Source organism: Arabidopsis lyrata, assembly GCF_000004255.2.
Source record: "Arabidopsis lyrata subsp. lyrata unplaced genomic scaffold ARALYscaffold_8, whole genome shotgun sequence".
Classification (NCBI taxonomy): Eukaryota; Viridiplantae; Streptophyta; class Magnoliopsida; order Brassicales; family Brassicaceae; genus Arabidopsis; species Arabidopsis lyrata.
In genome coordinates this window covers 21,443,004-21,470,888 of record NW_003302548.1, presented here as the reverse complement: position 1 = coordinate 21,470,888, position 27,885 = coordinate 21,443,004, and the positions used below count along the sequence as shown (strand labels likewise).

General features: G+C 39.4%; 10 protein-coding genes across 15 annotated transcripts; 5 read left to right on the top strand and 5 right to left on the bottom strand.

The window, feature by feature from the left end:
• Nucleotides 1–932: 932 nt before the first annotated feature.
• Nucleotides 933–5,209, bottom strand: LOC9300973 (KH domain-containing protein HEN4). 2 transcript variants are annotated; one of them, XM_021034205.1, is made up of 8 exons: nucleotides 4,516–5,209; nucleotides 3,426–4,364; nucleotides 3,058–3,327; nucleotides 2,419–2,659; nucleotides 2,225–2,319; nucleotides 1,997–2,073; nucleotides 1,800–1,911; nucleotides 933–1,270 (listed from the first exon to the last, which is right to left on the bottom strand). In XM_021034205.1, the coding sequence occupies exons 1-8, from the start codon at nucleotides 5,113–5,115 to the stop codon at nucleotides 1,106–1,108; spliced, it is 2,499 nt and encodes an 832-aa protein (XP_020889864.1). In that variant the 5' UTR covers nucleotides 5,116–5,209; the 3' UTR covers nucleotides 933–1,105. The 2 variants fall into 2 exon arrangements, with proteins under 2 accessions (XP_020889864.1, XP_002864898.1); XM_002864852.2 differs by having other exon boundaries at nucleotides 2,225–2,659.
• Nucleotides 5,210–5,408: 199 nt separating this feature from the next.
• Nucleotides 5,409–7,333, bottom strand: LOC9300972 (fructose-1,6-bisphosphatase, chloroplastic). The gene is made up of 4 exons (XM_002864851.2): nucleotides 7,016–7,333; nucleotides 6,561–6,748; nucleotides 6,087–6,483; nucleotides 5,409–5,967 (listed from the first exon to the last, which is right to left on the bottom strand). Exons 1-4 carry the CDS (start codon nucleotides 7,239–7,241, stop codon nucleotides 5,567–5,569), a joined length of 1,212 nt encoding a protein of 403 aa, XP_002864897.1. The 5' UTR covers nucleotides 7,242–7,333; the 3' UTR covers nucleotides 5,409–5,566.
• A 66-nt stretch (nucleotides 7,334–7,399) lies between these two features.
• On the bottom strand, nucleotides 7,400–9,427 carry LOC9302685 (beta-ureidopropionase). The gene is made up of 6 exons (XM_021031799.1): nucleotides 9,236–9,427; nucleotides 8,897–9,004; nucleotides 8,608–8,796; nucleotides 8,310–8,537; nucleotides 8,008–8,232; nucleotides 7,400–7,915 (listed from the first exon to the last, which is right to left on the bottom strand). The coding sequence occupies exons 1-6, from the start codon at nucleotides 9,344–9,346 to the stop codon at nucleotides 7,550–7,552; spliced, it is 1,227 nt and encodes a 408-aa protein (XP_020887458.1). The 5' UTR covers nucleotides 9,347–9,427; the 3' UTR covers nucleotides 7,400–7,549.
• Nucleotides 9,428–9,535: 108 nt separating this feature from the next.
• LOC110225685 lies at nucleotides 9,536–11,026 on the top strand. The gene is made up of 2 exons (XM_021015584.1): nucleotides 9,536–9,743; nucleotides 9,851–11,026. Exons 1-2 carry the CDS (start codon nucleotides 9,696–9,698, stop codon nucleotides 10,880–10,882), a joined length of 1,080 nt encoding a protein of 359 aa, XP_020871243.1. The 5' UTR covers nucleotides 9,536–9,695; the 3' UTR covers nucleotides 10,883–11,026.
• Nucleotides 11,027–11,186: 160 nt separating this feature from the next.
• On the top strand, nucleotides 11,187–12,937 carry LOC110224831. Its single transcript, XM_021012233.1, has 2 exons — nucleotides 11,187–11,320; nucleotides 11,405–12,937. The coding sequence occupies exons 1-2, from the start codon at nucleotides 11,270–11,272 to the stop codon at nucleotides 12,428–12,430; spliced, it is 1,077 nt and encodes a 358-aa protein (XP_020867892.1). The 5' UTR covers nucleotides 11,187–11,269; the 3' UTR covers nucleotides 12,431–12,937.
• Nucleotides 12,938–13,283: 346 nt separating this feature from the next.
• LOC110224833 lies at nucleotides 13,284–14,714 on the bottom strand. The gene is made up of 2 exons (XM_021012241.1): nucleotides 14,512–14,714; nucleotides 13,284–14,443 (listed from the first exon to the last, which is right to left on the bottom strand). The coding sequence occupies exons 1-2, from the start codon at nucleotides 14,557–14,559 to the stop codon at nucleotides 13,526–13,528; spliced, it is 966 nt and encodes a 321-aa protein (XP_020867900.1). The 5' UTR covers nucleotides 14,560–14,714; the 3' UTR covers nucleotides 13,284–13,525.
• A 43-nt stretch (nucleotides 14,715–14,757) lies between these two features.
• LOC9302684 lies at nucleotides 14,758–17,060 on the top strand. 3 transcript variants are annotated; one of them, XR_002329313.1, is made up of 4 exons: nucleotides 14,758–16,204; nucleotides 16,504–16,580; nucleotides 16,718–16,775; nucleotides 16,865–17,060. XR_002329313.1 is itself a non-coding variant. In XM_021012222.1 (2 exons), the coding sequence occupies exon 1, from the start codon at nucleotides 14,842–14,844 to the stop codon at nucleotides 16,198–16,200; it is 1,359 nt and encodes a 452-aa protein (XP_020867881.1). In that variant the 5' UTR covers nucleotides 14,758–14,841; the 3' UTR covers nucleotides 16,201–16,204; nucleotides 16,504–17,060. The 3 variants fall into 3 exon arrangements, 1 of the variants encoding a protein (XP_020867881.1); XR_002329312.1 differs by having other exon boundaries at nucleotides 16,718–17,060; XM_021012222.1 differs by having other exon boundaries at nucleotides 16,504–17,060.
• Nucleotides 17,061–17,332: 272 nt separating this feature from the next.
• On the top strand, nucleotides 17,333–18,870 carry LOC9302683 (peptidyl-prolyl cis-trans isomerase FKBP12). The gene is made up of 5 exons (XM_021015457.1): nucleotides 17,333–17,506; nucleotides 17,912–17,945; nucleotides 18,128–18,189; nucleotides 18,305–18,357; nucleotides 18,573–18,870. Exons 1-5 carry the CDS (start codon nucleotides 17,419–17,421, stop codon nucleotides 18,672–18,674), a joined length of 339 nt encoding a protein of 112 aa, XP_020871116.1. The 5' UTR covers nucleotides 17,333–17,418; the 3' UTR covers nucleotides 18,675–18,870.
• A 1,359-nt stretch (nucleotides 18,871–20,229) lies between these two features.
• LOC9302682 (transcription factor SAC51) lies at nucleotides 20,230–23,214 on the top strand. Of its 2 annotated transcripts, none has more exons than XM_021023919.1 (4): nucleotides 20,230–20,402; nucleotides 20,712–21,211; nucleotides 21,308–21,470; nucleotides 21,565–23,214. In XM_021023919.1, the coding sequence occupies exon 4, from the start codon at nucleotides 21,608–21,610 to the stop codon at nucleotides 22,670–22,672; it is 1,065 nt and encodes a 354-aa protein (XP_020879578.1). In that variant the 5' UTR covers nucleotides 20,230–20,402; nucleotides 20,712–21,211; nucleotides 21,308–21,470; nucleotides 21,565–21,607; the 3' UTR covers nucleotides 22,673–23,214. The 2 variants fall into 2 exon arrangements, with proteins under 2 accessions (XP_020879578.1, XP_020879572.1); XM_021023913.1 differs by having other exon boundaries at nucleotides 21,562–23,214.
• Nucleotides 23,210–26,967, bottom strand: LOC110227902 (root phototropism protein 3). Of its 2 annotated transcripts, none has more exons than XM_021023896.1 (6): nucleotides 26,396–26,967; nucleotides 26,229–26,298; nucleotides 25,539–26,147; nucleotides 24,605–25,459; nucleotides 23,708–23,986; nucleotides 23,210–23,637 (listed from the first exon to the last, which is right to left on the bottom strand). In XM_021023896.1, exons 1-6 carry the CDS (start codon nucleotides 26,524–26,526, stop codon nucleotides 23,338–23,340), a joined length of 2,244 nt encoding a protein of 747 aa, XP_020879555.1. In that variant the 5' UTR covers nucleotides 26,527–26,967; the 3' UTR covers nucleotides 23,210–23,337. The 2 variants fall into 2 exon arrangements, with proteins under 2 accessions (XP_020879555.1, XP_020879563.1); XM_021023904.1 differs by having other exon boundaries at nucleotides 23,704–23,986; nucleotides 26,396–26,821.
• Between the last annotated feature and the right edge of the window lie 918 nt (nucleotides 26,968–27,885).

Sequence of the window (27,885 nt, the reverse complement as noted above, 5' to 3'; positions counted from 1 at the left end):
AAAAAATCAAATAATTAACCCGCGGTGTACCGCGGGTCATATCCTAGTTCAAATTCAAAGTTGTATCAAACATAACTTTTCGACTTCGAGGAAATTAATTTTTTAGAGTACCTTTATTAGCGAAAGAAGAAAAGAAACTGGTCAACAAAATATTACAAGATAAATATCTTTATTTAAAATTGTATACACACCTGTAATTTGTAAGAAAAAAATGAAATAATGGCTGGGGTTTGATGTTTATAATACAAAAGCTCCACATCTGATTCTGACCGTCTGGTTGGTTTAACTCCATCGAAGATCTTCGTCTTTGGATGATAACGAACCAACGTAATGTAGAAAATATACGAATTCTATTCAACATAGCAAGACACTCGACAATTTTGACAGACCCAAATCACAGAGTTTTTCGCTTTACACTAGATTTTGCGCATGAATCTTAATTTTGCATTACTATTGATTAGATTACTGATAGTGAGTTTAGTAGAGCAAATGTGTTTAGAATCTTCGATACGGGTTGTATTGTAGTTTTGCTACAGAAAGAAGAAATGTTCTGAGAATGTGAAAGCTATTAAGTGTAGGGGTTCACAAAACCATCAGTAAAACTCTGTTTACTTGTAACAATTTTTTGGCTTTGATTCAGGAACTTCAGAGTAAAATTACTGTAAATTTTTCTACCATTTCATTTTCATAGCTAAAGATGGTGAGAAGCTGAAAAATAAAAATAAACAGTCTACAAAGAAATTGTGCGAGCAGGTTTTAGCAATCCAAAGCAAAAAACATATTTGACCCATTGTTCTCAAGTTTTCCTTTTGTAAAGATTTTCTACTGAACATTTTTGTGAGATCACTGTTTCTATAGTAATGATTGTTCCTCTGTATCCTTTCAATCCAATCTCAGTTCCATGTGTAATAATGTGTGGTAAAAGAAGAAAATTTTAGGGAAGACATCAAACTGATTCCTTCAAAGTACTTAAAACGAAAAAATATATTGTACAAGAGTTCATCAAAAGATCCAAATCAACAAAAAAAAAAAAGATTAAATAAAACAAGAAACAGGTGAGAGCTCGACTATTTTTTGTTTTCTGTATGGTTACAACCGTGTGGTTCTAGTTTAGGTTGTATTTTTTGGACAATGAGGTTTCACCTGTAAGGATGAAGGCATGAAGGAGGTTTTGAGCAGCCTGGGTTTGATCAGGTGTTCCAGATATGACAATGATCCTGTCACTTGTTCCTAGAGGAGGTTCATGGACTATGACCCTCGCACCCGATATCTGAGTAAACAAGCATCAGATGGTATAAGCTATGCTTAAGCCGTTTTAGTCAACCAATGGGGTGCTACTTCATCTTTAAACACTAACTCTATTTGGTCAGTCGATGATTATCTCGGATTATATGGGGCTAGATGAGAATTCTGATTTTAAACAACGACCAGGGTGTAACACCGAATAATGGAACAAAGGTTCGAGTACTTCAACGAAGATGGAGTTTTCGTGACTTAAAACAGTTTTTTTTAGTTACGTTATGCATCGTTGAAGATAGTCCTAGACTACTACAGACCTAGATTAATGGTGGCAGGATGGTTTGCACCATGTATAAGTATATGAATTTTCTTTGCTCATGCTTTCCTTTTAGTAACCCTAGAGTTCACTTCCGTTTTCTTTTCAGCCGTTGTTGATTCTTGGTATAAGAGCAGCCAATGGAAACTAAAACCTATAGCTGCTCTTGTGGAGAAATTAAATCATGGCCTATGGATGACGCTATGGGGCAAACCAAAAGATTTGTAAACAAAAAATGGATTACCTGTCTCAGTTGCTCTAGATTGTAGCCCTGCTCTCCATACACAAAGCTCATAGCATTTTCTGGAACTCTAATTTCCACGGTTGTGTTTGTAACGATGGCAGATTTGTGTCCACTAGAAAAGACCAAGCGAGTATGTAAATTACACAAAGATCAGAGCAACAATCGCACAAAACTGTCTATAATTGTAGTGCTTTTACCTGCCAAGCGCATGGCCAGCCCTAGCAGAAGATAATCCGCCACTGGCATCAGATAAGCCTCTTGGAGCTGCTGGAGGCTACAGAAAAACTATGTATATCAGCCACAGAAGTTAAGTAGAAGCAAGAATGTTCAAAATCTGAATGTGTAGAGGAAGAATGGGAGTAGCAACAAGTACTTATGTACACCAGAAAGGGGAGAATGGGAAAATACAGAGAGATGAGACATACCGGGGACGCCCACAAACGAGATGGGACCTCAGTTAAGTGATGGGAGATATCACTGTGGTCCATGGTAAACCGCCGACCAAAATTAGGAGAATAGCCTGCAGAGGGATTAAACCTATCAGGAAACGGGTCTTCTGGTCTTACGTAAGGATCTGTGCCAACAGGTCTGGAATAGTTAACTGATGAATGAGACCCACTTAAAAAGGAATCCTCAGATCTTCTGTGCAGACTTGAAGAGTTGGTAGGTGGATTACTAACGGATTGATGAGACCCAATAGACAGAGGATTATCTGATTGTCTGTGGTAGATTCTCTCTGTAGTTAAGGCGGAGCTGCTCTTGGTTATGGAATTTTTCATTGAGTTGGAGAAAACACTGTCTCGCAGCCTGCTTGTAATATGGAAAATGGCTTCTCTCACATTAGGGAACTCTCCTGTAATCTATTGGCCAGCAAAGAATAAGTTTACGCCAGAAAACTTAGGAACAATGGCGCTTAAAAAAGAATAACATGAAAACTACATTTCCCGAGTTAATCTCTCACCCAAGTTTTATAGTAATTTTTTTTTTACTCTCTCTGTTTGCATGAATGCTTCAATTTCTTCAGAAAATATCAGTAACTTAAATTCCACCAACTTATGACAAGTGTGCAAGGTGAATAGAGACCAACACGGGATTCGGTAATGAAAAGCAAAGCACTAACATTTAGCATGCTGATTCCAAATTATGCTTCACAAATCATATGAGAGATTGTCACAAGCACATTAGATCTTTTGACCAATTAGTACCTTGTAATTGGAATATATACCATAACCATAAGGTCAACAAATGATCTAAGTACCTGGATAACTTGATCATTCTCTGAAACACATTTTGGGTTCTGCTCAACCTTCAAAATTTGAATTGTGGCCCCAGTGGTTTTCCGCATTTCTGAAACAATAACACCTCCTTTCCCCAGCACACAACCAATCTGACTTGTTGGGACAACAAGCCGAGCAGTGATAGATGTCCTTGGGCCATTATCTAGGATTTTTTTAGTGGAAAGCTCAAATAATCTAGAAAAAAGAAGCATAATAGCTTTCTGGGCTGGCGAGCTTTGACATTCAGGGTTCTACATGATGAACAAGCAACATATCAAAAAAGAATAGTAAATAGATGGAACAGTATTGCATAAGCATCCATGAATGGGAAGAAATAGAAAAGACCAACCTCTGGTGCAGTTACTGCAATCAGACGTTCTTCACAATCAGCAAGTGTATTTCCCACATTTATGAAGGCACCTGTTTCGCTATGAAGCATCCTGACAACTTTACCCCCACTCCCGATAACTCCGCCAGCATTCTCAGTGGAACAAAGTATCTTAAAAACCACATCTTGGTTCCCTACTTCCACTTCTGATGGAGGTGGCTTCATGGAGGCAGTGTTAGCTATTGAAGCAGACGTAGTAATGCTATGTGTGTCTAGAATCGAATAACGATGTGCAAGATAATCTGCACTTTGCCGACGAAGAGTTTCTTGTGGGATTGTTTCAATAGGCCTTCCGTAAGCATCACGTGGAAACGACTCAAAAGGCATGCCCATAGCATCACGTGGAACCATCTCGAAAGGTCTATGCAAGGAATCATGAGAATCATCCCTCTCTTTATGCTGTCGAAAACAATCTCCCCTGACAACATCGGAAGGCATGTATAACGTTTCTCGAGGAACCACATCAATATGCCTGCGTAAAACATCTTGCCGGTCTGCCTCAATATGCCTGCGTAAAGCATCTTGTCGGTCCGCCTCAACATGCCTGCGTAAAGCATCTTGCCGGTCCGCCTCAATATGCATGCGTAAAGCACCCTGGGGAACCGCCTCAATATGCCTATGATGCAAAGTATCATGAGGATTCACATCGCTAGGCCGAGCTAAAGTACCTCGGGGAAAGATCTCGTCTTTCCTCAGCCTATAATCGTAAGGGTTAACTTCAATGGACCTAGGAAGAGACTCCTGAATGATTGTCTCTATCGGCCTATGCAAAGATGCTTGGAACTCTTTTTCTAGAGGTCTGTTTCCGACCATCCTTACCTTGTCAATTGATTGACAATTTTGCAAGCAGCGGGAGATAGACACAAGAGCTTTCTTCACAGCAATAGCATTTCCTTCAATCTGCCATAGTTCAATATAAGAAACAATACATTACAATCTGCAAAAACAAGCATCTATAGAGTATTAAACCGGAAGAGGGCAACTAGACTCCAAAGAAAGTATCTGAAACGCAACATTGAGAACTCAATTTAGTATCAATTTGGATTCGTACCTCCACCATCTCGTCATCAGTATCAGCGCAAATCGGCAAATTCTCAGTCCGTATAGAAATTTTGCAGCCAGTTTCTTTCCTAATGCTCCCCACCATTTGACCACCTTTGCCTATCACAGCACCGGCATGGCTAGACTCCGTCAACAATCGGCACACGACCGTATCACTATCCGCTTCCGCCGCTAAAAGCTCGAATACCTTAATCAACGCTCCTTGTGCTTTAGATACCTCAACTTCCTCCTCCTTCTTCTCCCCTTCAGCATTCCCATTGTTATTAACACCCAATTTCACCCTTGATTTCGAATCTGCTTGCGCAATTATCGTGATGACCCGATCCGGAGACCCAAACGGAGGCTCCTCGACCCGTATCTTAGCTCCGGTTGATTGTTGGAGCTGTTTGATAACGTTTCCAGATTTTCCAATAACCGCACCGACGTGCGATAAAGGGCATAGCAATCTAAATGCCGCGTGTCCCACCGGCACAACCAGAGGCGGAAGCAGCTGCGTGTGATGTGTTTTGACCCTCTTCGAAGATCCGAATCCTGAACCCGGATCCAGTGCTCCGGATCTCTTCTCTGTATTAAAGCTTTTTCTCTCCATGATATCTCTCTCTCCCTCTGTAATCTCGTCACGGCGGTTTCCGGCGCAAAGGACTCAGGAGAAGTCTCTTTGACGGTCTTTAACGCTAAGTTGCTAACTTGCGCCAAATAACCGCATTATATAACGTATTTTTATCGGCAAACCGTACCGTACCGGCTTAATCCTTCTCAGTTCTCACTAAACTTAACCGAATCTAACAAAAGTACACGTAAGGCTAACAAACCGTACCGTACCGTACCGGATTAGTGTGTTAAAATATTTTGATTCAAGAATTACGACGAAAGGCTAATGTCTGATAAAGAATCAAATAAACTTGTGACTTATACCAGATTACCTGTTGATCTTGATAAACAGATACACGAATCTAACCTTCCTAATACCAAATGTTACAATTAACAAGATCTAATGTCGATTTACTATTTTTACACATAGTATGAAACAGAGGAATCGTTTAAACTTCATAGCCAGGGTTTACAGTCTGCTGCACATCTCCATAGCTTTCAAGCTCAGTAACATCCTCTACGCTCCCAAGAAACAGAGGCAACCTCTGGTGAAGCTTCACGGGTTGTATCGAAAGTATCCCTCTCTTTCCATCAGAGGATTTGCCACCAGCTTGTTCCACGAGAAAAGCCACAGGGTTTCCTTCATAGACTAAACGAAGATGGTCTCTTGGATTCATAGCCACTCCACCGTATAAGAGAGTCCTGTGAAGATCAGCTACTAGAGAACAAATGTAACGCGCCGAGTACTTTTTCGGGTTTTGACCTTTGCCTTGTCTCACTGTGTCAATGTACTTCCTTAAACCATCTGGCCAATCAAAGTACCTCGCATCATTCACTGAGTAGATTTGCCCTGTTGTTGATGATACAAGGAGAAATGATCAATGATCAATGCAAGTTGTTTTGAGTCATGATTACATTGATTAGGGATGTTGCAATGGATCAAGTCATGTGCCACTAGAAGCTTTTTACCTCGAGTAGGGATCTTAATGTTTTGATGGGTAAGAACAAATTCGCCTGTGGAATGATCTAGCGTGAAGGCGTGTGTTCCCGAGCCAAGTGTAACACAGAAGATAGTGGCTGAAGAGTAGAGCACATAACCGGAAGCTACAAGCCTGTTGCCTCTCTGCAAAGAATTGAGCTCAGCTTTCTCTTCAACTGGTAAATGATCAAGCTCAACAAGGCGATTGTAAATCCCAAATATAGTTCCTGTCGGTATCGAAGCATCGATGTTCCGTGACCCATCTAGAGGATCTACAACCACAACGTAAGGACCATCATCTTTGATCCAAGTTGGACTATCATTTTCTTCAGAAGCCATTACTGCTACTTTCCCTGAGTTTCTAAGAGAGGACAAGACGATATCGTTCTACAAAACGGAAACATGAATTGTAAGATTGAATCTTGATATGAATCATGATAAAAAGAGAGTAACGAGAAACAGACCGAGACAATATCCAGCGGCTTAGGCGCATCTCGGTCTGACCCACTAGAGGAGTTAACAGAGAGCTTTCCGAGTGAAGAATTGAAAGGAGAGGCGACAAGAGAAGCGATTCTTTTGCAGGCATGTTGTAAGTGGTAAAGCAACACCACAAGATCATCTCCTACCTTTGTCCCTTCTCCTCCTCCATTACCTATCAGAAAAATTCATAAACAACTTAAATTCCACTCAAAATTGAAACTTCACAGAGGAACCCCTCAAAACCCATCCACAGTTTGGTCTGAGAGAGTTTCCAAGACTTATCCTACTCAATTAAGCACATTTTAGATGCTAAAGTCAGGGTATTTCCACTAAAATTCAGGATATTCGGACATAGATTGACAGTGAATGACAGAGAACACAAAATTAACTTGAATTATCGAGACAGGTGTCAAGTTCGCTCAGACAGAGCAGTTGTTACCTGCAAAGTCTATGAGAGTACAGTAACCATCATCACCATCACCGGTCGAAGTCTGACCAACGGCGAGGGACTTAAAGGAAGCACACTCACGACGAGACGTCATCTCGCTACGGTTGCCGGTGGTCGGAACAGAGAGAACAGACCCTGCGATTTGTCTTAGCGGGTAAAGATTGAGTGTTGGCGGGGAAATTGGAGTTGGGTATCGAGTTAAGGTGAGAGATTGCATTATTTTTCTGGATTTAAAGCATCTGCGAAACTCAATCCCATCTGAGTACACTTCAAAACGGATAACGAATAGAAGATGACTACGAGTCCCCCACAGTCCATAGCATCTGATTACGGTTATTTTTGGAATTGGATTCCGGTTCAATTGAACCGGTTCGGTTATAAAAGCAAAGGAGCTGCCTTTTGACATCAACTTATTCATATATTCAAATACAAACATATTTTCTGTTACAGTTACACAAGTGATTGAACATTGAACAGTTCCTTCTTTTGAAGATTCACAGATTCAAGTTACTGGAAGTTTTCTTCTTATGAAGAATTCTTGTGGAGCAATGGGTCAGAGACGACTTGAGGCTTGAAGTCTGGCTTTATGTACTTAGCCAAAAGATCGGCATATACTTCGTATCTTGCAGTCATTCTAAATCCCCATTTGTCCTTGTATTGCCGGCAGAGATTGAGATCCATGTCCGAGATCAATAACCCATCTTTGTAACGGGACAAAGACGGTGTGCAAGAAGCATCAGGTGCAGAGAAATGGCTTGACCCATAGAAATGCCCGAAATCATTGTGTTGCGGTTTTCCATCACCTGATGTAAAAGGATTGGGGAATACTTCAGTTCCAACTCGGTTAATGGATCCCACGAAGTAACTGTTTGCTATCGCGGCATTTCGTGCCTGAGGTTTTAAGGAACAGACTGAATTGTCAGACAGTGTTACTACAGAAAAAAAACTTCAAACTGAGTAAATTGGAGAATCAGAAATTAAACCTCAATAGGCCACATTGGTTCACTGAGTCCACCAACAGTTGCTGAAGGGTTGAAGACAATCTCTGCACCATTTAGACCAAAAGCTAACCAATTTAGAGGATGGTGTCTTCCATAACAGATATTAACCGCAATTTTCCCAAACACTGTCTCAAACACAGGATGGCCAGTGTCTCCTTCCATGTAATACGTGCTCTCATTGAAATCTCCTACCCTCGGTATATGGTTCTGCCACCGAGCAAGCATTAGAAATTAGCAGACAAGATAAAAGACCAAGCACCACTTGACATGTAGGGAAAACTTACCTTTCGATGCTTGCCAATGATATTTCCATTATTCCCTATAATCACAGCGGTATTCCAAAGCACTTCACCGTGATCAATATCTCTTTCAAGAATAGGACTAACAATCACCATGTTATACTTTTTAGCGAGTTCTTGAAGAAACTTTGTGGATTCGCCATCAACAGGCTCTGCAAACTCACACCATCTCCTCTCCCTAGTGCAAAATGCAAAAGGCATCGTCCAAGCTTCCTATCGATAAAACGGTTAAAATCAAGTAAAGTAATAACTCATCTACAAAAGAAAGCAAAAGGAGGCAAACCTGCAAGCACAGTATGTTAACACCAGCAACCCCCGCAGCGTCGATCATCGGCTTCAACTTGTCGAATATACCTCTTGTTTGGTCCGAGAAAGGAGCAGTGGTCGGAAGCGCGATTGAGTTTTGAATGAGACCAACTCTAACCACTCGAGGATTTCTCATTTGCTCTTTATCAGCTGAAAAGCTAACAGCCTAGAAAATATTTATACAAATATCAAATCAAAACATTTTCTCAACTTATTAAGGTCAATGATTTGATCCAATAGTATATATAACTAACGGAGAAATCAACCTGTAGATCAAAATCATGTTTCGAAGACAAGGATATTGCAGACTCCGGTAGAACAATCTGTTCAAGCGATCTCCCACAGTTACGTCCAAGGAGCAATCGGTTTACCTCCTGCAATTCCAATCATCAACAATCCATTTCTTTTGAAGTCGATCAACATAACTAAATAAACACTTGAAACCACTGGAAAAAAATCCATAAAATCATCATTCGAATTATAGAAGCTAATGAAGAACCCTAATTTTAGCAACTGACGCACAGCAAAATTCCAAGTAAGGAACAAATTTCCACAAGATCAAACACACTGAAAGAGTAACTAGGTTGGAGGGAGGGATACTACACCTGATAGAGCTCGGGCTTAAGATTCGCTGATAAGAGTTGATGCAGCGAATCATAGCCGCAAATCGATCCCTCGGCAGCTGTGTCTCCGTTTTCTGAGATGATCTTATCCATTTTACCACGAGTCAGGTTCCGATCACGAAACCAAGATGGCGATGACTTTTATGTCAACAACGATCGATCGGTTTGATCAATTATTATATATAGAAAATATTATATTTACGGCAATTTATCTAATCATTTTTTTAAAAAAAAAAAAAACTTCATTAAAACATAAGATTACAAGGCCCAAAAATCCCTCGACAGCCCACAAGTCCCAAAAAATACTAGACAACAACAGCATCCACAGGCCTGCACGACGAAGAACATAAACCTGTAAGCAAAAAACAGAGCGAGAGATTTCTTACTAACCCTAATTCTTTAATTACGTATTTTAAAGTTGTATCATCTACTAGCAACAGCCATGTCTCTGCTTCTCTCGAAGCTTTCTTCCCTGAAAACCCCTGCACTCGTAAGCTACTTTTTGATGTAAATTAGTTTTGTATAATTGCTACTTGGTGTGTAATAATACCTTTTCTGTTGCATGATTACTACTAAGTACTAAGTATTATTCCGCAGAGGCACCTCACCACTAGGTTTTTCTCAACTTCCTTTTCGCAAACGTTTCCATGTTTCATCGCCGGTGCTCAACATTGTGGATCTACTATGAGGGATGGGGATGTCGGAAATCTCAAGATTTATAAAAATCCTAGTGATGGTTATATTGTTACGGAGAAGAAGGTACCTATGAAGTTGGTGGAGGAAATGGGAACGATAGGAGCGTCAAACGGTTGGGTTGCTACGTTGAATGATGGAGTAGTCTGTCTCCAAGATGATCTAAACCCAAATGCGTCCGATATCGATCCAAAGCGCATTTCACTGCCTCCTCTTGTTACTCTGCCTCATTGCCAAACCCAAATTGTAACCAATGTGGCCATGTCTTCCTCTTCTCCTGAGGATGACGATTGTGTTGTGGCTATCAAGTTCTTGGGATCTCAACTCAGCTTATGTAGGCCTGCTCGAAGCTCTGAGTGGACCAACATCAAAATCACAGACCCGAGTTTCTTCTCTTCGCGTGTCATGTATTCCAAGAGAGATGAGATGTTCTCCATGCCCGCTTCAAGAGGCACTTACATTGGATCATGGAGTCTTGGAGAACACGGAGACACCCCAAAGATTCAAAAGTTGCGGTTTCAAGTGTTTCCCGAGTTGGTGCAGTCGGAGTGGGAGTTTTTGGATTTGTGTTCCAAGAGCGAACACTTGGTGGAATCAAGACTCACTGGTGAAACTTTTCTGGTTAAATGGTACACCAAGAGATGCATACGTTGGAAAGGGAGAATGCTAACGCAGCGTTTCATGGTATTCAAAATAGACGAGGATGGAAACGTGGTGTTCACTAGTGACATTGGAGATCTCTGCATCTTTCTCTCCGAGGCTGAACCTTTCTGTGTTCGGGCTCCGAAATCCCCAAACTGCGTGTTTTTCTTGGGTCATGACTACAGCGGAGTAGTCAATCTCCGCGACTACTACCCGTCCATTAATTGTAGCACTTATTATCCTGTCCCTTACTATATTCCACCCCAAACTCCACCAAAGTTAGCCTACTACTAGTTAGTTTTGAGCTAAGTCTGAGTCTTTGCTTTTTATTTATTAGTCTTCAGTTATGTTCTTGCTGGAGAAGGATGTATCAACACCAACATTTGATTTGAAACAACAATTTGAATTGTTGATGGTTTTGACTTTTGAGATCTAAAATGTCTTTCTATATCAAACTGTTATATGTTCTTAAACCAATTTTTTAGAATCTCATGAAAACAAAATATTGATTAAAGCTGCTATGGATTTCTACAGAACGCTTAATCAATCAGAAAGATGAAAGACTTGGTTGGCAAGGCAATTCTCTATATTAAATAATTTAATACAGAAGATTGTAAAATTTAATAAATTAGTATTACCAATTCTTGAATTAGGGTTTTGTATCATCTGCCAACAACAGTCATGCTTCTCCGCCGGCTCTTGAAGCTTTCTTCTCAGAAACAGCCTCTGCTCGTAAAGCTACTGTTCTCTTCTAATACTTTAATGGGGTTTCGTTCTCTAATACTTTAATGTCTAATTACTACTGTTATTCCACAGAGAGACCTCACCGCTCGATTCTTCTCATCTTCCTTGTCGTACAAACTTCCTTGCCGCACCATGGGCGCTAAACACTGTGGAACTAGTGTAAGGGATGGGGATATTGGAAATCTCGAGGTAAGCAATTATGGTTTTGATGCGATCTTCGCTACGGAGAAGAAGGTGCCTATGGAGTTGTTGAAGGAAATGGGAACCGTAGGATCGTCCCATGGATGGGTTGCTACTTTGAAGGACGGCGTGTTGCGTCTCCAAGATGATCTAAACCCAAATGTATCCGATGTAAATCCAAAACGCATTTCATTGCCTCCTCTTGTAACTCTGTCTCATTGCCAAACCCAAATTGTAACCAACATAGCCATGTCTTCCTCTTGTCCTGAGGATGAAGACTGTATTGTGGCGGTCAAGTTCCTGGGACCACAACTCAGCTTATGTAGGCCTGCACGAAGAAACTCCGAGTGGACCAACATCAAAATCACAGATTCTAGCTTCTTCAACTCACATGTCATGTACTCAAAGAGAGATGAGATGTTCTCAATGCCTTCTTCTGAAGGCGACTACATTGGATCATGGGATATCGGAGAACACATTCACAACCGCAAGGTTCAGAAGTTGCGGTTTCGAAACCTTCCGGAGTTGGTGAAAACAGAGTGGGAGCTGTTAGATTCGTGTTGCAGGAGCGAGCACTTGGTGGAGTCGAGATCCACTGGTGAAACTTTTTTAGTTAAATGGTACACCAATAGAAACAACGACAACGGGAAGATGAAAACAGAGCGTTTCATGGTGTTCAACATAGACCAGGAAGGAAACGCTGAGTACACTACAGACATAGGAGAGATCTGCATTTTCCTCTCACAGGCTGAAGCTTTTTGTCTCCCCGCTAGCTTCGATGACGGATACGATAACTATATCAATTTCTTTGGAATCGACCACTGCGGATCAGCCACTGTCAGCAATTGTTTTTTACTTATTGAGTATTCCAGTTCTAGTATCACGGCACCTTACTGGATTCCACCAAATTTAGACTAATAATAGTAATCAATCAAAGAGACAAGTATTTAGTGTTTCTAATGTGAGGTTAACCTCAGGTCTCAACTTCCCAGTTATTTTCCTTTATAGTTTGTATTTTTCACTGTTGAGTTTGAAGTTTTTCTGCATTATGGCTATACTTTCATTGTAACTTTGACTGCAACGAAACTACTGCTGAGATGATAGTATCATGTTTTTTTTTTACGGTTTTGATGTGTCCCGGGCATCAATATCAAACTACAGCGCATAAGTTTTCCCGTCTAAAAACAACTTCATGTTTTTCTTTAACAAAAAAGTAGATATCTCATGTGGCTTTATCATATTGAGAAGCAGTAACAGGCTTTGCATTATTACATATCTATCCAAGATTTGGGGTCACTGCGTCATCATCAGTGACAAGCTGGGACGCGGATGGGATGGGACTTGCCAAATTAGAGTACCTTTGGAAATGTTCAGTCTCCTTTTTCTTCCCTATTCTTTGGTTATATAAGTTGCGGCTTCAAGCTTCTCATAAAAATATAAGAAAGCTTAAACATGAGCCTTAAACACAACAAGAAAATACAGAGATCATCAATTCACAGCAATTTTTCATTTTCCTTATTAGCACCTTGCATTGTTAGCTCGCTTTGACCAAATTCTCCGTTACCTAATAGCTTAATATTTGTATCGTAGCTCACTCATTACAACACACACAAACACATCTTTTCCATCTTGGACACACACATACACATCTTGTCCACTTCTCCTAGCTCATTACAAAAAACATTAATTATAAGAGCTGATTTAGGCATTCAAAAAATGTGTGCAGGTGAATGTGATTGTCTAGACGAGTCTCCACATCTGCAACACCGTGCATGCTCGACTTTGTTTTGTTTTAGAGTTTGTATTTACAAATTGTGGCTTCCGACACCAAAACCTTAATAAACAGATGTACATTTGATTCCGTTTTTTTTTTGTCTAAAATGTAATTGAAAACTGAAGCAGAGTCGGTTGGTATCAAGTTCATTTCAATCTTACGAAACCCCAAAAAAAGAGACTCAAACTCAAACTTAAAACTATCATTTCCACAAGTGCCAAATTTTAACAGCATTTGTATTAATCACCGAGATGGGCTATTCCGTAGTCGTCGAGGCCCTTGAAACATATGACGTTATTTGGTTTTTTATCACACAAGCTAGGCTGGACACAGAAAGCTTCACCCTTGGAGAGGAGCAAGATGCTGCGATCTCCAATGTCAGTAGTGTACACAGCGTTTCCTTTCTCGTCTATTTTGAATACCATGAAACGTTGCGTTTCCACCCTCCCCGTCCTACGGCAATTGCTCTTGGTGTACCACTTAACCAAAAAAGTTTCACCGGTGGGTTCAAATTCAACTAAGTGTTCGCTTGTGCAATACGAATTCAAGAGCTCCCACTCTGATTGCACCATCTCGGGAAACTTTGGAAACCACAAATGCTTCAACTTGTGGTTGTGAATGTCTTCTCCAAGATTCCATGATCCAATGTAGGCGCCACCTGAAGCAGGCATGGAGAACATCTCATCTCTCGTTGAGTACATGACACGGGAATTGAAGAAAACCGGGTCTGTGATTCTTATATTGGTCCACTCGGAGTTTTTCCGAGCGGGTCTAAATAAGCTGAGTTGAGGTCCCAAGAACTTGACAGCCACAACACAGTCATCATCCTCAGGACAAGAGGAGGTCATGGCGATGTTGGTTACAACTTGGGTTTGGCAATGAGGCAGAGTTACAAAAGGAGGCAGTGAAATGCGTTTTCGATTTGTATCTGGCTCATTTGGGGTTTCATCATCATGGAGACACACTATTCCTTCCTTCAACGAAGCAAACCATCCACTGGATGATAGTCTTGTTCCCGGTTCCTCCACCACGTCATCATCATGAGGATTTTTAAAAATCTCGATATATCCGACGTCCCCATTTCTCAAGGTAGATCTGATGGAACTGGGATGGGATCTCAAAAAGGTAGTTGAGAAGAAACGACCGGTGAGGTTTCTCTGCGTAGTAATCACAAACATCAGGAGTATTACAGAACATAAAGACTATGGAGAGAAGAGGAGCTTACCAGTGCAGGTGTTTTGAGAGAAGAAAGCTTCGAGAGAAGCAGAGACATGGCCGTTGGTATGAGATTAGAAGATGGTACAAAACCCTAATTATTGAGGTAATTGGTATAAAGATTAATAATTAAGGAATTAAGGAAAAAAAAAAGACCAAAATGCCATCATGTAGTTGTTCCGGCTCATGTAACTACCGTGGTATACTTGACTCCTTTTTCGTCCTTTTATTTTTAAGATCTGTATTTCCTATTTAGCGATATTAAAATAAATAAATTCAGGAGTCAATTAATTTACGGGGAGAGAGGAAAAACGAAGGGGAACAAAAAAAAAAAGGGGATATGGTAGGCGGACGCGGCGGAGTTGGCGGTGGTGGTAATAGAGCGGAGGCGGATCGGTGGCTTGTAACATCGGAAAAGCTTCTAGCGTCTAGTGATCTGCAAGGAGCGAAGACATTTGCGATCCGCGCATGCGAAGCTGACCCGACCCGAGCAGAAGCAGCGGACTACATCCTCGCAATCTGCGACATTCTTCTCGCCGGAGAGACTCGTTTAGGTGATTCTAACTTGCCGGACTGGTACGCCGTTCTTCGACTCGGTCGATTAGCTCAAAACCCTGAACACGTCGCGACTCAGTATCGTAGACTCGCTCTTCTCCTCAATCCTTCCGTTAATCGTCTCCCATTCGCCGATCGAGCGTTTAAAATCGTCTCCGATGCTTGGTTCGTTCTCTCTGATCCGTCCAAGAAGTCATTCTACGACCGAGAATTGCAACTGAGTCAAATCGGTCAATCTGGTTTCCATCCCCAAACCCAATCGCATCAAAATTTCCAGTGGAATCCCACCACCGTATTTCCGCCACAGGCTGGGACCTCGACGGATCCTATGGCGACGAGCTTCTGGACTGCTTGCCCTTACTGTTTTGTTCTCTTTGAGTACCCTAAGGCTTACGAAGAATGTACTTTGAAATGTCAAGAATGTAGAAGAGCGTTTCAAGCTGTGACGATACCAAAACCTCCGGTAGACGATGGGAAAGACGACGAAGACGTTTACTTTTGCTCATGGGCTTTGTTTCCATTAGGGTTTTCCGGTGAATTTAAAACCCCAAGTTGGTCACCTATTTCACCTCTATTTGCCTGTCCTCTGCAAAAGGTGGATGATGAAACAAGGAAGAGAAAGGAACCGGGTCCTCCTAGGATTTACTATGATGATGATGACATATATGTTGCGATTTCGGATGAAGATGACGCTGGTGATGATGATGATTGGCAAGATGTGGTACAAGTGAATAAGAAGGCGAATGCTGGGAAAGGGAAAGAAACATCTGTGAGAAGTAACAAGAAACATGGAGTTGAGACAGTCCAAAATGTAGAAAGTATCAGTAGTGCTAGCAATCACGCGCTTTCGGATGCTGCGGTTGGTTCCTCATCCGGGGTTATGTCTAAACCAGGGAGTTATATTACTAGAAAACGAATGGGAACAGGAGCTAAGAACCTGGGGAGGTTGGATTTGAATGTGGAGTTTAGTAATGAAGTGGAAGAGCCTGGTGTGGCAGGTGGGAGAAATGAAGGCAATGGGATCGGAAGTAACAGGGAGGTAGATCATATGGAAGGGATTGGGTTCTTTGAGGGACTTGATGAATTCTTGAATAGTTTGCCAATACTTTCTGTTGTTGGAGATGATAAGATCAAGGCTACTTAGTGAAGTAAGGCTTTTTCCTTTCCTTGGTTTAGGTTGCGGTGTTCCGTTGTTGTAGACCTTAGCTTTTATGTTTCCTGTTGATGTTTAACTGTACTGGCATTTTGATTCCTTGGAATCCCTGAAGTTGGAATCTGTTGATGTTATTTGGCCCAAAAGTCGGATGTTTTCTTCCCTTTCTTGTATATAAGCTTCTGCTTCTGAGTTCTGAGTTGAGTATGGCTTTAAGATATCTTTCTCTAGACTATAAAGCCTTATTAGCCAAGTGCCTTTTTCAAAGTAAAGTGAGTTACTTATTCTGCTCAGGTTTCTTTTGTTGCACAAGAATTCTGTTCCTCCAAGGCTCCAACTCAAAAGGCCAGAGTGCAAATTGCAAAATATAGGTGGTTCATTCACTAGAATTTTTTTTGTGTTGTTTCACTAGAATTTTTTTTGTGTTGTTTGATTTCTGGACCAACAAACGGAGAGGTAAACTGACAACACACATTGCTTGCTTCATTCATCCTTGATGCTTTGTAAGGTAAGGAAAAGAAGTAAGCTTTTTGTCAAGAATTTCGTGATGGTGTCTATTGTCTAAGGTAAAGAGACCTACACTGCTTTGTAGAGACTCTTTTTGTGTAGTCATTGTAGCTAGGTATTCTCACTTACCTGTAATGAGAGTCTGCAGAATCAAGAAGATGCAGAAGCTATCTTGTGCTCGTTATCTGGCTTTTACACGCTCCAGACTTCCAGTTGTGCTGCAGTGAAGGTTCCATTGTCTATTCATAAAAGCTTGTTCAAGATGAAACTTTTAGGCTCTAAATGTTCATGAATAATCTGTTATTCTCTAATTGTGATGAAGAAAGGTTCGTTGTATCTGTCTTCTTGATCATGTATCTTTCAAGAATGCAAAGGAAATTTTGATTGTTTTCTACTTATTGATGACATCGTTCTTTTCGAATAGATTACGAAGTTAAAAAAAAAAAAAAAAAAAGTTTTGGCCTAGATTCTGCTTTTTAATTCGGTCTGGTACACAGTATTAACCACCTTTGAGAAAGAATAAAGGTGGGCCGAAATTTCATCGTATTGGGTTTTCGATTATTATTAGGCCCATATAGGATAGATCAATCAGCATGATAAATAACAAAAAAAAAAAATAGCAAGAGCTTCTCGAGAGTAGAAGCTGCAAAAAAAAAAAAAAAAAAAAAGCGAAACAGTGAGAGAGAGAGAAGATATAGAGAGATGGGTGTGGAGAAGGAAGTCATCAGACCCGGCACCGGTCCTAAACCCGCTCCGGGTCAAACCGTCACCGTCCACTGCACCGGATTCGGTAACTTTCGTTTGCATATCTTTGAAATCGCCATGATAGGCAAAATCGATCTGTACAAATCTGCTTTGTTGAAGAGCTATTGATGTGTTGTGGTAGTCGCTATTTGTTTGTTTTCTCTGATGTGGAATGGATTTAATTAGGGTTTATGTTCTCTTCTGGGTTATGAAAGTAAACTTTAGGTCATAATTAACCTGTACTTTTGTTGTTTTGCGAGATAATTTGTCTGCTCATCTGGAAACTTCATGCGAATCTATCTCATGTTTCGCTTTTGTATTTTTAGGTTTAATAAAAAAATCTTGTTTTATCTCATAATCCAGTTTCTTGTGTGGAATTGAACCTCTCCAGTTTCTTCTACCTTTATGAATTTTGTTTCAGAATCTTATTCCTCTTGTGTTTTTCTTTCAGGGAAAGGTGGTGATCTATCCCAGAAGTTCTGGAGGTAAATGATCTTTATTGTAATCTTTGATTCAAGTATCAATAAAGAGAGAATTACACTTACTTGTTCCTATCATCCACGCATACTCAGTTTATAAATCGATATGTTTTTGTCTTATAAGTTTTTTTTTAATTTGGTATTTCGTTAACCTGAATTGTGTTTTGCTCTTTGGTATATAATTATAGTACAAAGGACGAGGGGCAGAAACCTTTCTCGTTCCAAATCGGTAAAGGTGCTGTGATCAAAGGTAAAACTTACTTCCTCTGTTTCATGGCTGATCATATCATATGTCTGAACCTATTTTCCTCTCTCTTTTTTTGGAGAGAGAACATGATGATTCAATTGTTTAAATTTGCTTACAGGATGGGATGAAGGCGTTATCGGAATGCAAATTGGAGAGGTTGCTCGCTTGCGGGTATGTATACCGCTTCTCTCATCATGTTCCTCTTTCCCAAGTTTTGACGTCTATGCTTCATGGATTCTAAGCTTCTTTATGTCTCTGTTGAAGCACTTTTGTCTCTAATCATTGTTTTACTTAGAGCTTGCAATAGTAGAAGCCATTTGTGTGTGTTGTTATATGTTTCGCGGTTTTTTTACATTCTTTGGCTTGCTATTTATGTGCTTCTGCAGTGCTCACCAGATTATGCATACGGCGCTGGTGGATTTCCGGCATGGGGAATCCAGCCAAACTCGGTTCTCGACTTTGAAATCGAAGTACTGAGCGTGCAGTAATGATCTCCCCAGCTCCTAAACTGTGGGAAGATTATTAATCTATACTTGAATGTTGAATTATTACAACCCTTTATCTTTATTGCTTCTGGGATCGTGATAAAACAAAACTTTGTGATGTCATTGCTCTTCTGAAAAACTCTTGGACCACGTTTTTATCTAAATAAAAGACCCGTCTCGTGTTTCAGTTCGAATGTAATTGATTATGAGATTATTGTTGTCTTTTAATTTAATTTGATTAAACTGGTTTTTTTGGGCAAACTAAACGTATCATTAATAAAGAAAACTGGTTTTATTTATTCAGTCAAAATGCCAATAAAAAGCAGAAAAGGATCAAACTGAAACTTTAATTTTTTATGCTATAGAAACTTATCTTCCACATATCAGAACCAAAACAAATGGTCTCAACCATAATGAAATTTGAATTGACCACTTCTAGTTCAAACACAGTATAATTACTGTTGTTAATATCAAATCAAAGGAAGAAAAAAGACTAAAGTTAAAAACTTTTTCAGACAAGATACATGTAAACAAAAGAAAGGAAGAAAAGAGGAACGCGAGAGAAGTCGTGCGGGTAATTAAGCACTTAAAATTCCCGTGCAATCCTTTAATCATCACTTATGCTCCTTTTTTCTTTTTCTTTTCTCCATTTTCATTTTCATTCTTTTACTTATCTTTTTCTTTTCACCCACATTCCCCAATCACATAAGACCTTTTATGATAATAACTTTTAAAATAAATGAAGTCTACATAATATTTTACAAAAATAAAAGAAAAGTATTGAGCTAATTTTGGCGTTGTATAAGCTAGATAGATGCTATATAATTAATTAAAATTAATAATAAAAAGTGTGGGTAGCTTTTATTCTTTTCCGTCACAATGGGTGTTTGAAAACTCAACACGCACCTAAACAAATGTATTAGAATATAATTAAGGATGACAAAAAAAGCTTGAGCACACTTTCACTAACTTAGCTTTCAATAAAATTAAAGAGGTAACCTGAAATAGTTTTTTTTTATTTAGAACATAATTAAGGATATAATAAAGCTCGACCACACTTTCACTAACTTAGCTTTTAAAATAAATAAGAGAAAACGTATGGACTTTTACTTTAACGAATAAGTATATATAAAAAAATTATATTGGTTAGAAAAAATATTAGTTAATGATAAAGTATAACCTGAAATTATGGACCGTGAGACTTTGTCATCATATATACCATAATTACGTATATACACGTTCGGCCCCCTTGTCCCATTTCTTTCAAGCAAAGCACAAATAAATATTGCCACCGATTTTAATTACAAGATTAATTTCCAAGTAACATATCTTTTTTCTTTATATAATCAAAAATTCCATTTGTACAACTCAAAATATGTAACCTTTGCGTATGTTAAATTTATTTTCTATAAAAAAAATAGAAAGTAAATTAATTTTGATTTATATATTAAAAAAAAGCCGAACCAAACGGAAAATTTGAGAGTGTGATTTGGTAAAATAAAGTAATGAAGGGCAAAAACGTCATTAAATCTTTTTATAAAGCCTTGTTACTCTTGTTGCCACTCACCTCTTTAGAAATATTTCGTAAAAAAAAAATTCTGCGTTTACACATTATTACTCGTTGGTCACTTCATCTCTCTTATCCCTTTGCTTTTCCATTGATTCAGCTCATAAACCAAAAAAGTCTCATCGTTCTCTCTGGATCTGAGCGAAAGATCGTTCCTTTGTAAGGTAATCAAATTCAATCTTTCTCTCTTATACTCTGTCACTGTTTTCTCTGTTTGTGTACCTGGAAACTGTGGTTAAAACCGGTTTAAATCGTTTGTGAAATGTGAAAGTTTTGTAATTTATGTCTTAATCTAGCTTAGAACATTGTTATTTGTGTATATTCAGAGTTGCAATAGTAAATGTAGCGTAAATTGAAGCTGTGAATAGACCTAATTGCTAGATGTTTATAAATCTCTGTCCTTTTACTGTTTTGATCTCTAGATTTAGCTCATTTTTGGTGTTGATGAGATGCTTCCTTCGATTTTTGCACAGATACTACTAAAGTAGATTGATGATCAGAATCAATTAGAGTGTGTATATAAGAAGAAGAGAAAGAGAAAACAGCATGTGTATTGCCGTATACCGTAAAGTTTTGCGCTTGAATCTGTATTGCCGTGTGATTCTGTAAATTGTTTCACCTTTGAACTAAGACCTTCAAGAGTCAAATCCTCTTCTTTGTTCTTATTCATCTTCCCTTCGTTTTCGATATATTTTAAACACTTTTGAAAATGGGATCACAACATTTCTATGTGTACCATTGTGAACAAAGAATCAGCTAGACTAAAGCTTACTTTCCTTCCACAACAAAAGTTTCCTCCTTTTGGTTTGGTTTCTGTCTGCTTTTTTCCATCAAAGATTCCCTCAAAGTTATGGTGTGCCAATCACCTGGTAAGACAAGATTTCGAGCATTGAAGTACGAGACAGGAAACGCTAACAAATCAACAATTGTAGTGAGAGTTATTGAATGCTATCAACCGATGGATAATTGCCAGGTTTGTACCCGACAATAATGCTCTCATTTATCACAATTTTAGCTTATAGTTTTAGCCTTCTAACTATGTGATTGTTTGATTTCTTTTGTGTTTCAGGCTGAGTACTTCAGACTTCTTCTCAAACCAGTCACGTAGTTGGTTGGTGATATTTCGCTGCATTTTTCAATCTGGGATTTTTTTCGTTCGTCTTTCTTTTACTATTTTCTCGAAAAGGGCACAAGAAGTATTGCATTCACTCAATTGAGCAACTTAACAATCGGTATGCTAATTTTTCCTCTGATTACTGTCTCATCTTATAAAATTGCTGACTTTATCTTTCTTGAGCTGATTTTTGCCTCTCTTTTGTCCAGCAGTGTTGTACTTTTTAAAGCTCCCTTGAGCTAAACTGCTAAGAGCATGCCTCTAGATACGAGGCAATTGGATTTGCCTCTGGGCTTAAGTCCTCAAACTTGCTTCGAGGATATAGCAGGTCGGTCTGTCCATCCTGGAATCCCTCTCCCTGAGCTTGGGAAACTATATGCAGCTAAGCTTCAGGCTCACTGTTTGCAGCCACCACCATTCCTGTCTTTGCTGTGCAGCCATGATAAGGAGTCTTATGGAAAACGATTCTCACGGTCTGACATGCGGTCTTGGTGCGCTGCTGCTGCTACTACTACTACTACTACTCCACATGAAGCATTAGAGTCTTCTCAGAAAAGACTTTTGATATTCGATCAGTCAGGAAACCAGACTCGTCTATTACAATGTCCATTTCCTCTACGGTTTCCATCTCATGCGGCTGCAGATCCAGTAAAACTCTCTGATTTACAAGGTATAGAGAAAGCTTTCAAGGAAGATGGTGAAGAGTTTGACAAGAACCATTTAGATGGAACAGAGTCAGAAATGCATGAAGACACTGAGGAGATCAATGCATTGCTGTATTCAGATGATGATTATGATGATGATGATGATTGTGAGAGTGATGATGAAGTAATGAGCACTGGTCACTCTCCTTATTCAAATGAACGAGTTTGCAACAAAAGGGAATTAGAAGAAATCGATGGTCCTTGTAAAAGGCAGAAACTACTGGATAAGGTCAACAGCAGCAGCGACTCATCATCACTTGTGGGCACTACGAGTTCCACAAAACTCAATGGATCGTCCTTTCTTAAGGACAAAAAGCTCCCTGAATCAAAAAACATCTCGACCAAAGAAGACACTGGTTCTGGTCTGAGCAACGATCAGTCGAAGAAAGACAATATCCGCACAGCTCTGAAAATACTCGAGAGCATAGTCCCCGGTGCAAAAGGAAACGACGCGCTCTTACTTCTGGACGAAGCAATTGATTACCTAACGTTACTGAAACGAGACTTAATCTCCACGGAGGTTAAGAACCAAAGCTCCACCACTCACAAGTCACCAATCTTGTTGGTTAAAGAGACAACATGGGGAACAAGAAATCTGCAGACAGATAAGGCATGAAAGATTCTCACGAGTTAAAACGTGTGAAGTGGGGTTCTGGGTACGTATCCTCTGAACCAGCTTTTTAGCTGTATATAGTGGACTACTTTTAAGTATATATAATATGCTACTGCAATTTCAAAAAGTTAAAGAAGAAAAGAGGTCACTTTCTTCTTCTCTCTGTGTGGAAAGAAAAGCCAAAGTCGTCATGGTCATTGATCGACAATGATTATCTTTTTTGGCTGAGTGTGGATGGTGAAATCAAAAGGCAATATTCAAAGTCTCATCCTCAAGCTCGCGTGGTCTATGAATCTCCCCTAAGGTAATAAAATATCTCTGACCCACACACACTCTTTTGTCCATATGATGGCTAGATGGGTCCATGATTTTTATGAAATATTGATGTCCTGTTCATGTAATTAATTTGAGTGTCTGTAATAATGCAAACTATTCCTTTGTCTTTTGCTTCCAACCCACATGCTACTGGTTTTGTTGTGTCTCTTTGGTTGTATTGTTAAATGGTTTTGTAATAAACAAATGGGTTTTTGGTTTGTGATAAAAAATCGAATCTTTATGTCACTTATTCCATATTAGAAACCAATAAACATTACAAATTAGGACCAAACAAAAGCTTTTTTCTTTCCAAAGAATCAAAATCAAGAAGATACAAAACCATCACTATCATTTCAAGAAATTGAGTTCCTCCATCGTCTTGGTTTCCTGGCGGGTTGATGTTCAACACCTGCTTGTTCTCCTCCGGAGGACATGTCATGACTCTCCTGTCCACTCATCTTAGTCAGTTTACTTAGCTTCTTCCAACCGCTGGTCCAAGCCGAGGAAGATGGTGTGTTCTTCACTTTCCCGTTCTTCTCAAACTGTCTTTGCATCACTTCCATCTCGTTCTGAAGCTCCACGTACTTCGTCTTCACCGTCTCTAACTCGAACTTCAACGTGTTAATATCCTTCTTGGCCGCAGCCCACCCTTCCTGTTTTCAAAGTAGAGGATTTAGAGAAATGAATTTGTGTGAATTTTGATGAGTGTTTTCTCTTACTTGCCTGAAACGATTGTGGTGTTGCTTCGATCAATGTCTTACGATTTGGGATCATAGGCTGATACGTACCCATGGCTTCTCCTAACGTGGTTGACTCCTTGAGTGATGTGTTGGCTAAGGCATTGCTGATTTTGACTTGCTCCGAGAAGAGAACTTGAACCACAACTCTCAATGGCAACCGCTCGTTCTGAGCCGCGTGCATACATGCGTCCATTGATAGCTTTTGACAGTCCATCACTCGGCATAGCCGTTTCCTCTCGTGCTCAGATAATGTCGGATGCGCCTATCACAACAAATTAAGCCAAAGCAACATGATCAAAAAGCATCACTGCAAAATTCAAAAAAAACAAAAAAAAGACGATGGACCGGATTGTTTTTGCCAACCACATGCAGAACCACGATTTATATTAAGCCATCAAGCAAATTTGATAACAAAAAATCAAAAGATTTTGTCATTCCTCAATTTTTTAGTTAAATCAAATTTCTAACGATTCTGTCATTCAATTATGCAAGACTTGATTCCACAATTTCATAATGTTAATCAGAATATTTGGTAACACTAAGAAATTGAGAGAAAAATTCATAATTTAAAGATGATAAATTATACCTAGTCAGAACCAATTAATTTATTTTGTTTCAGTTTGTATAAAACATATATAATCTTCACACCAAAAAAAAAATGAAATTGAAACAGTAAACTTTATTATCCAAAAAAATAAACAGTTCAAGAAAATAGTTCAACTAAAATAAAAAAAAGTTCACTAAAATGATTTTAATTTTAAAAATCCGACCAAATGACAAAATTATTTTTATGAATATGGACATAATCGAAGATAATATTATAAAATGTGGAATATTCTACGAATTTACCAATAAGACCCTTTAATATATATATATATACCTTGAGATATGAATCAATGGCTCTGTATAGTCCATCGTCACAAGTCCTAGCAGATTCCGGTAATGCCTCCGCCAAAACCTGAAACTTTGTCAACGGCAAATTCCGATCTCTAGCAACTTCAGTGAGATAACTATCCACTAGCCTCGCCACTCTCATCTTCGCATTCTGATTATTACCACCACCACCACCATTGTTGCTATTCCCTCTCGGGATATCGGCGTACATAGACTGCGACGGCGACGGTGACATTCTACTCGGACTCGATCCTTCCGTCTGTTCTTGAACAAGAAAATGTTCCAACAATCTCTGAACAAGATCAACATCGTACATTGTCTCTCCTTTATTGTTATAACCAGGAATCAAAAGATCTTGAAGCGTCGCTTGTTCGAATTGCATCCCTACGCGTTTCTCGAGCTCCGTGATCAACGCCGGAGCTACTTTGAGCATGTTAGCTGCTCTAAGAAGACGGAGGAGGAAGCTACAAGTGACGGAATCTTTCTGTGGAGGGATGATGCTGATTAAGGATTCGACGATCATGCGTTGGTCTTTTGGACTGATCCCGAGTCCGGCGAGACAAGCGACGGAATCTTGATGTCCGTTTGTTTTTCCGGCGGAGAGAACCATGTGAAGACCGCCTTTCCAATCTGGACCGGAGCTTCCTCCGCTGCTGTTGCTTCCGCAGCTTATACTCATTTCGTCTCCTCCTAAACCCAATCCTCCTCCTCCTCCTCCTCCAATGGCGGAGGACATTGCTGGAGCTACTGCAACTCCTCCTTCTTTGATCAAACCCGGAAGCCATTTTCCGGCGTAATGCGTTATTACAGATCCGAGTAGTTCAAATCTCATACCTTTCACCTGTTTCAAAGTTGGAGGAGTGAGAATGTACACCAAGTGTTTGTGAAAATGCTTGAGAGAAAATAATTTATATATGTACCTTGATTGCAGTGATCACACGAACGAAATGATCGATTCTTAAGATAGAGACATCTTCGAACCACCAATCTGGAGGAACAGGCTGGCTATTAGTGTTCCTACTCGGGCTACAATAGAAGCTTGAATCTTTTGATTCGTTCCATCTCGGACTAGAGCTCGCGAAATTTGTGGTTGATGGAGATGGAGCTTTCCCTGTGTAAGCCCATCTAATACCTTTTGGATTACTACAAGCTTTCCAAGCGATAGATTCACTACACCTCCTTACAATCTGAAGATTCTCAGCCCACGGTGAGAGCTTTTCACAGCTCTTTAGGACCAAGATCGAGTCTCTCCATGAAGACAGAACCACATAGCTGAGAAAAGCTTCTGTCTTGAAGATTAGATTCCCTTCCTCAAGATCCTCTGTCATCTCAAGATACTCAGCTGCACAACGCAGACCTGATATGTTAGTTGCCGTGAGATCCACGGGAACTCCATAGCAGAATTTGGATGCAAGCTCAAAAGCTTCTGGTCCTCCAGGTAGATCATCAAGAATAAGGATCGTCGGGTCAGGATCTCGTGACTCGTAGATCAATCTGTTCATCTTCCCGCTACGTGACAGCAACGGATACTGAAGGAAAGAAACAGTTTGAATCCATAAAACTTCTGATAGTTCCAGCTTAAAAATATTGACTCAAGAACATGAAGTTACCTTGTGAAGGTGAAAGTTCATGTCGCCGATTTTAACCAAAAGATCGCTGGGAATATCCGTAGCAACAAACCTAATCAAAAGCGAAGGTTTTTGAAAAGAGTATTAACTTCCCTAACAAGGAAACATGTTGTTTTGCAGAGACTGTAGTGAAAGTGTGAGAATATTACCAAGATTGGCCTCTAAGCTCAAACCCATCAGTCTTGACGCCGCCATGCTTGTTAGAACTCAAAACTCCATCACCATACTCTCTTCCTCCTCCACCTCCAACCCCGCCGTCGCTCTCAGATTCCCACATCATGCACAAATAATTAACACTCTCTGAAGTTGGAAGCAAGAAAGGACCAAGATAAGATATAGAGAGGATGAGAAGATCGAAGTGAAACAAAGAGTTTCCAAGAGAAGAGAGATTGATTAGTTTTGATTATAAAGATGAAAGAGAGAGTGGGAGAGAGAGAAGAGAGAGGGTGATATTATCCCCACATGGGATGCTTCGAGACTTGGAGCTTTCTCTGAATTGTCTATTTTCTCAGAGAGATTTTCAAAACCAAAGTCTCTCATATATCTCACAGCCTGTGAAGTAATGGGCTTAAAAACTCTCTGCTTCTCAATTATCATAATTTTAAAAAATTTAGTAATATAAATTTTGCCCATTCTTATCATATAATTCAATCTGTCTTTTTTTTTTTTTAGATTTTACTAAACATTATTAGATTACTGACATTTGTAATATGTTTTTTAGTGAAGATATGAGTTGGTTAAGTGGGGAAATAATAAAAATATGATTTGGGGAGGGACAAGTTGGAGAGTGAGTGTCATTAACTATGACAAAGCCTCGTTCCTTCTTCTTTGCCTGTCTGTTTTTTGATAATGTTGAATCCTCTCTCTCTCTCTATGTGCATTGCATTTAACTTTCTTTTTGTATCTTTGCTTCCTTTTCCTCTTTGAGGCTTCTCTTATATGGGTCCATTTCCCTAATTTCTCTTCTCAATTTTGCATATACTTTCTCTTACTTTCTTTCATATTATTCCTCTTTCTTTCCCTAATCATAGATGTTTCCAATGTGATTATGTAGTTCTTTACCAATTATAGTTTCAAAAGCACTAACCACCTTAACAATTCTACCGGTTACAAAAGTAGTTCAAGTCATTCACTTATTTCGGTGCTCTAGTAAAGAGATAAAAGATCATATAAACGATATTATCTTCATACTATCAATTTTGACAAGTTATGACATTAGATATTATTTCACGAGATAAACGTATGATGTTGTAGAGATTGTATTCACAATAGTTTTCAATGGTTGTTAGTTGATGACAAAGAAAATAGAAGGAAAAGTTGGAGGAAAATTAAAAGAGAGCATTAAAAACAAAGGTTGGTCATACATACATAAATGGAGATCGAGATAGAAGAAGTGGTCCATAAGAATGTCAGCTATGTACATTAATATACACGATGGTTATATATGTATTAGTCGTAATCTTCTCTTTGCGACTACATATAGACCATGCTTTCTCCAAGTAACTTTGGATTAGAATGGTACTAAATTGCAACAACAACAACAACAAAAAGGTTATGGAATTCTCCAAGTAACTTAGGATTCTATGTAAAGTAATTTTCAAAACCAGTAGTTGTTGATGTGTTAAATCTAACTAGTGTG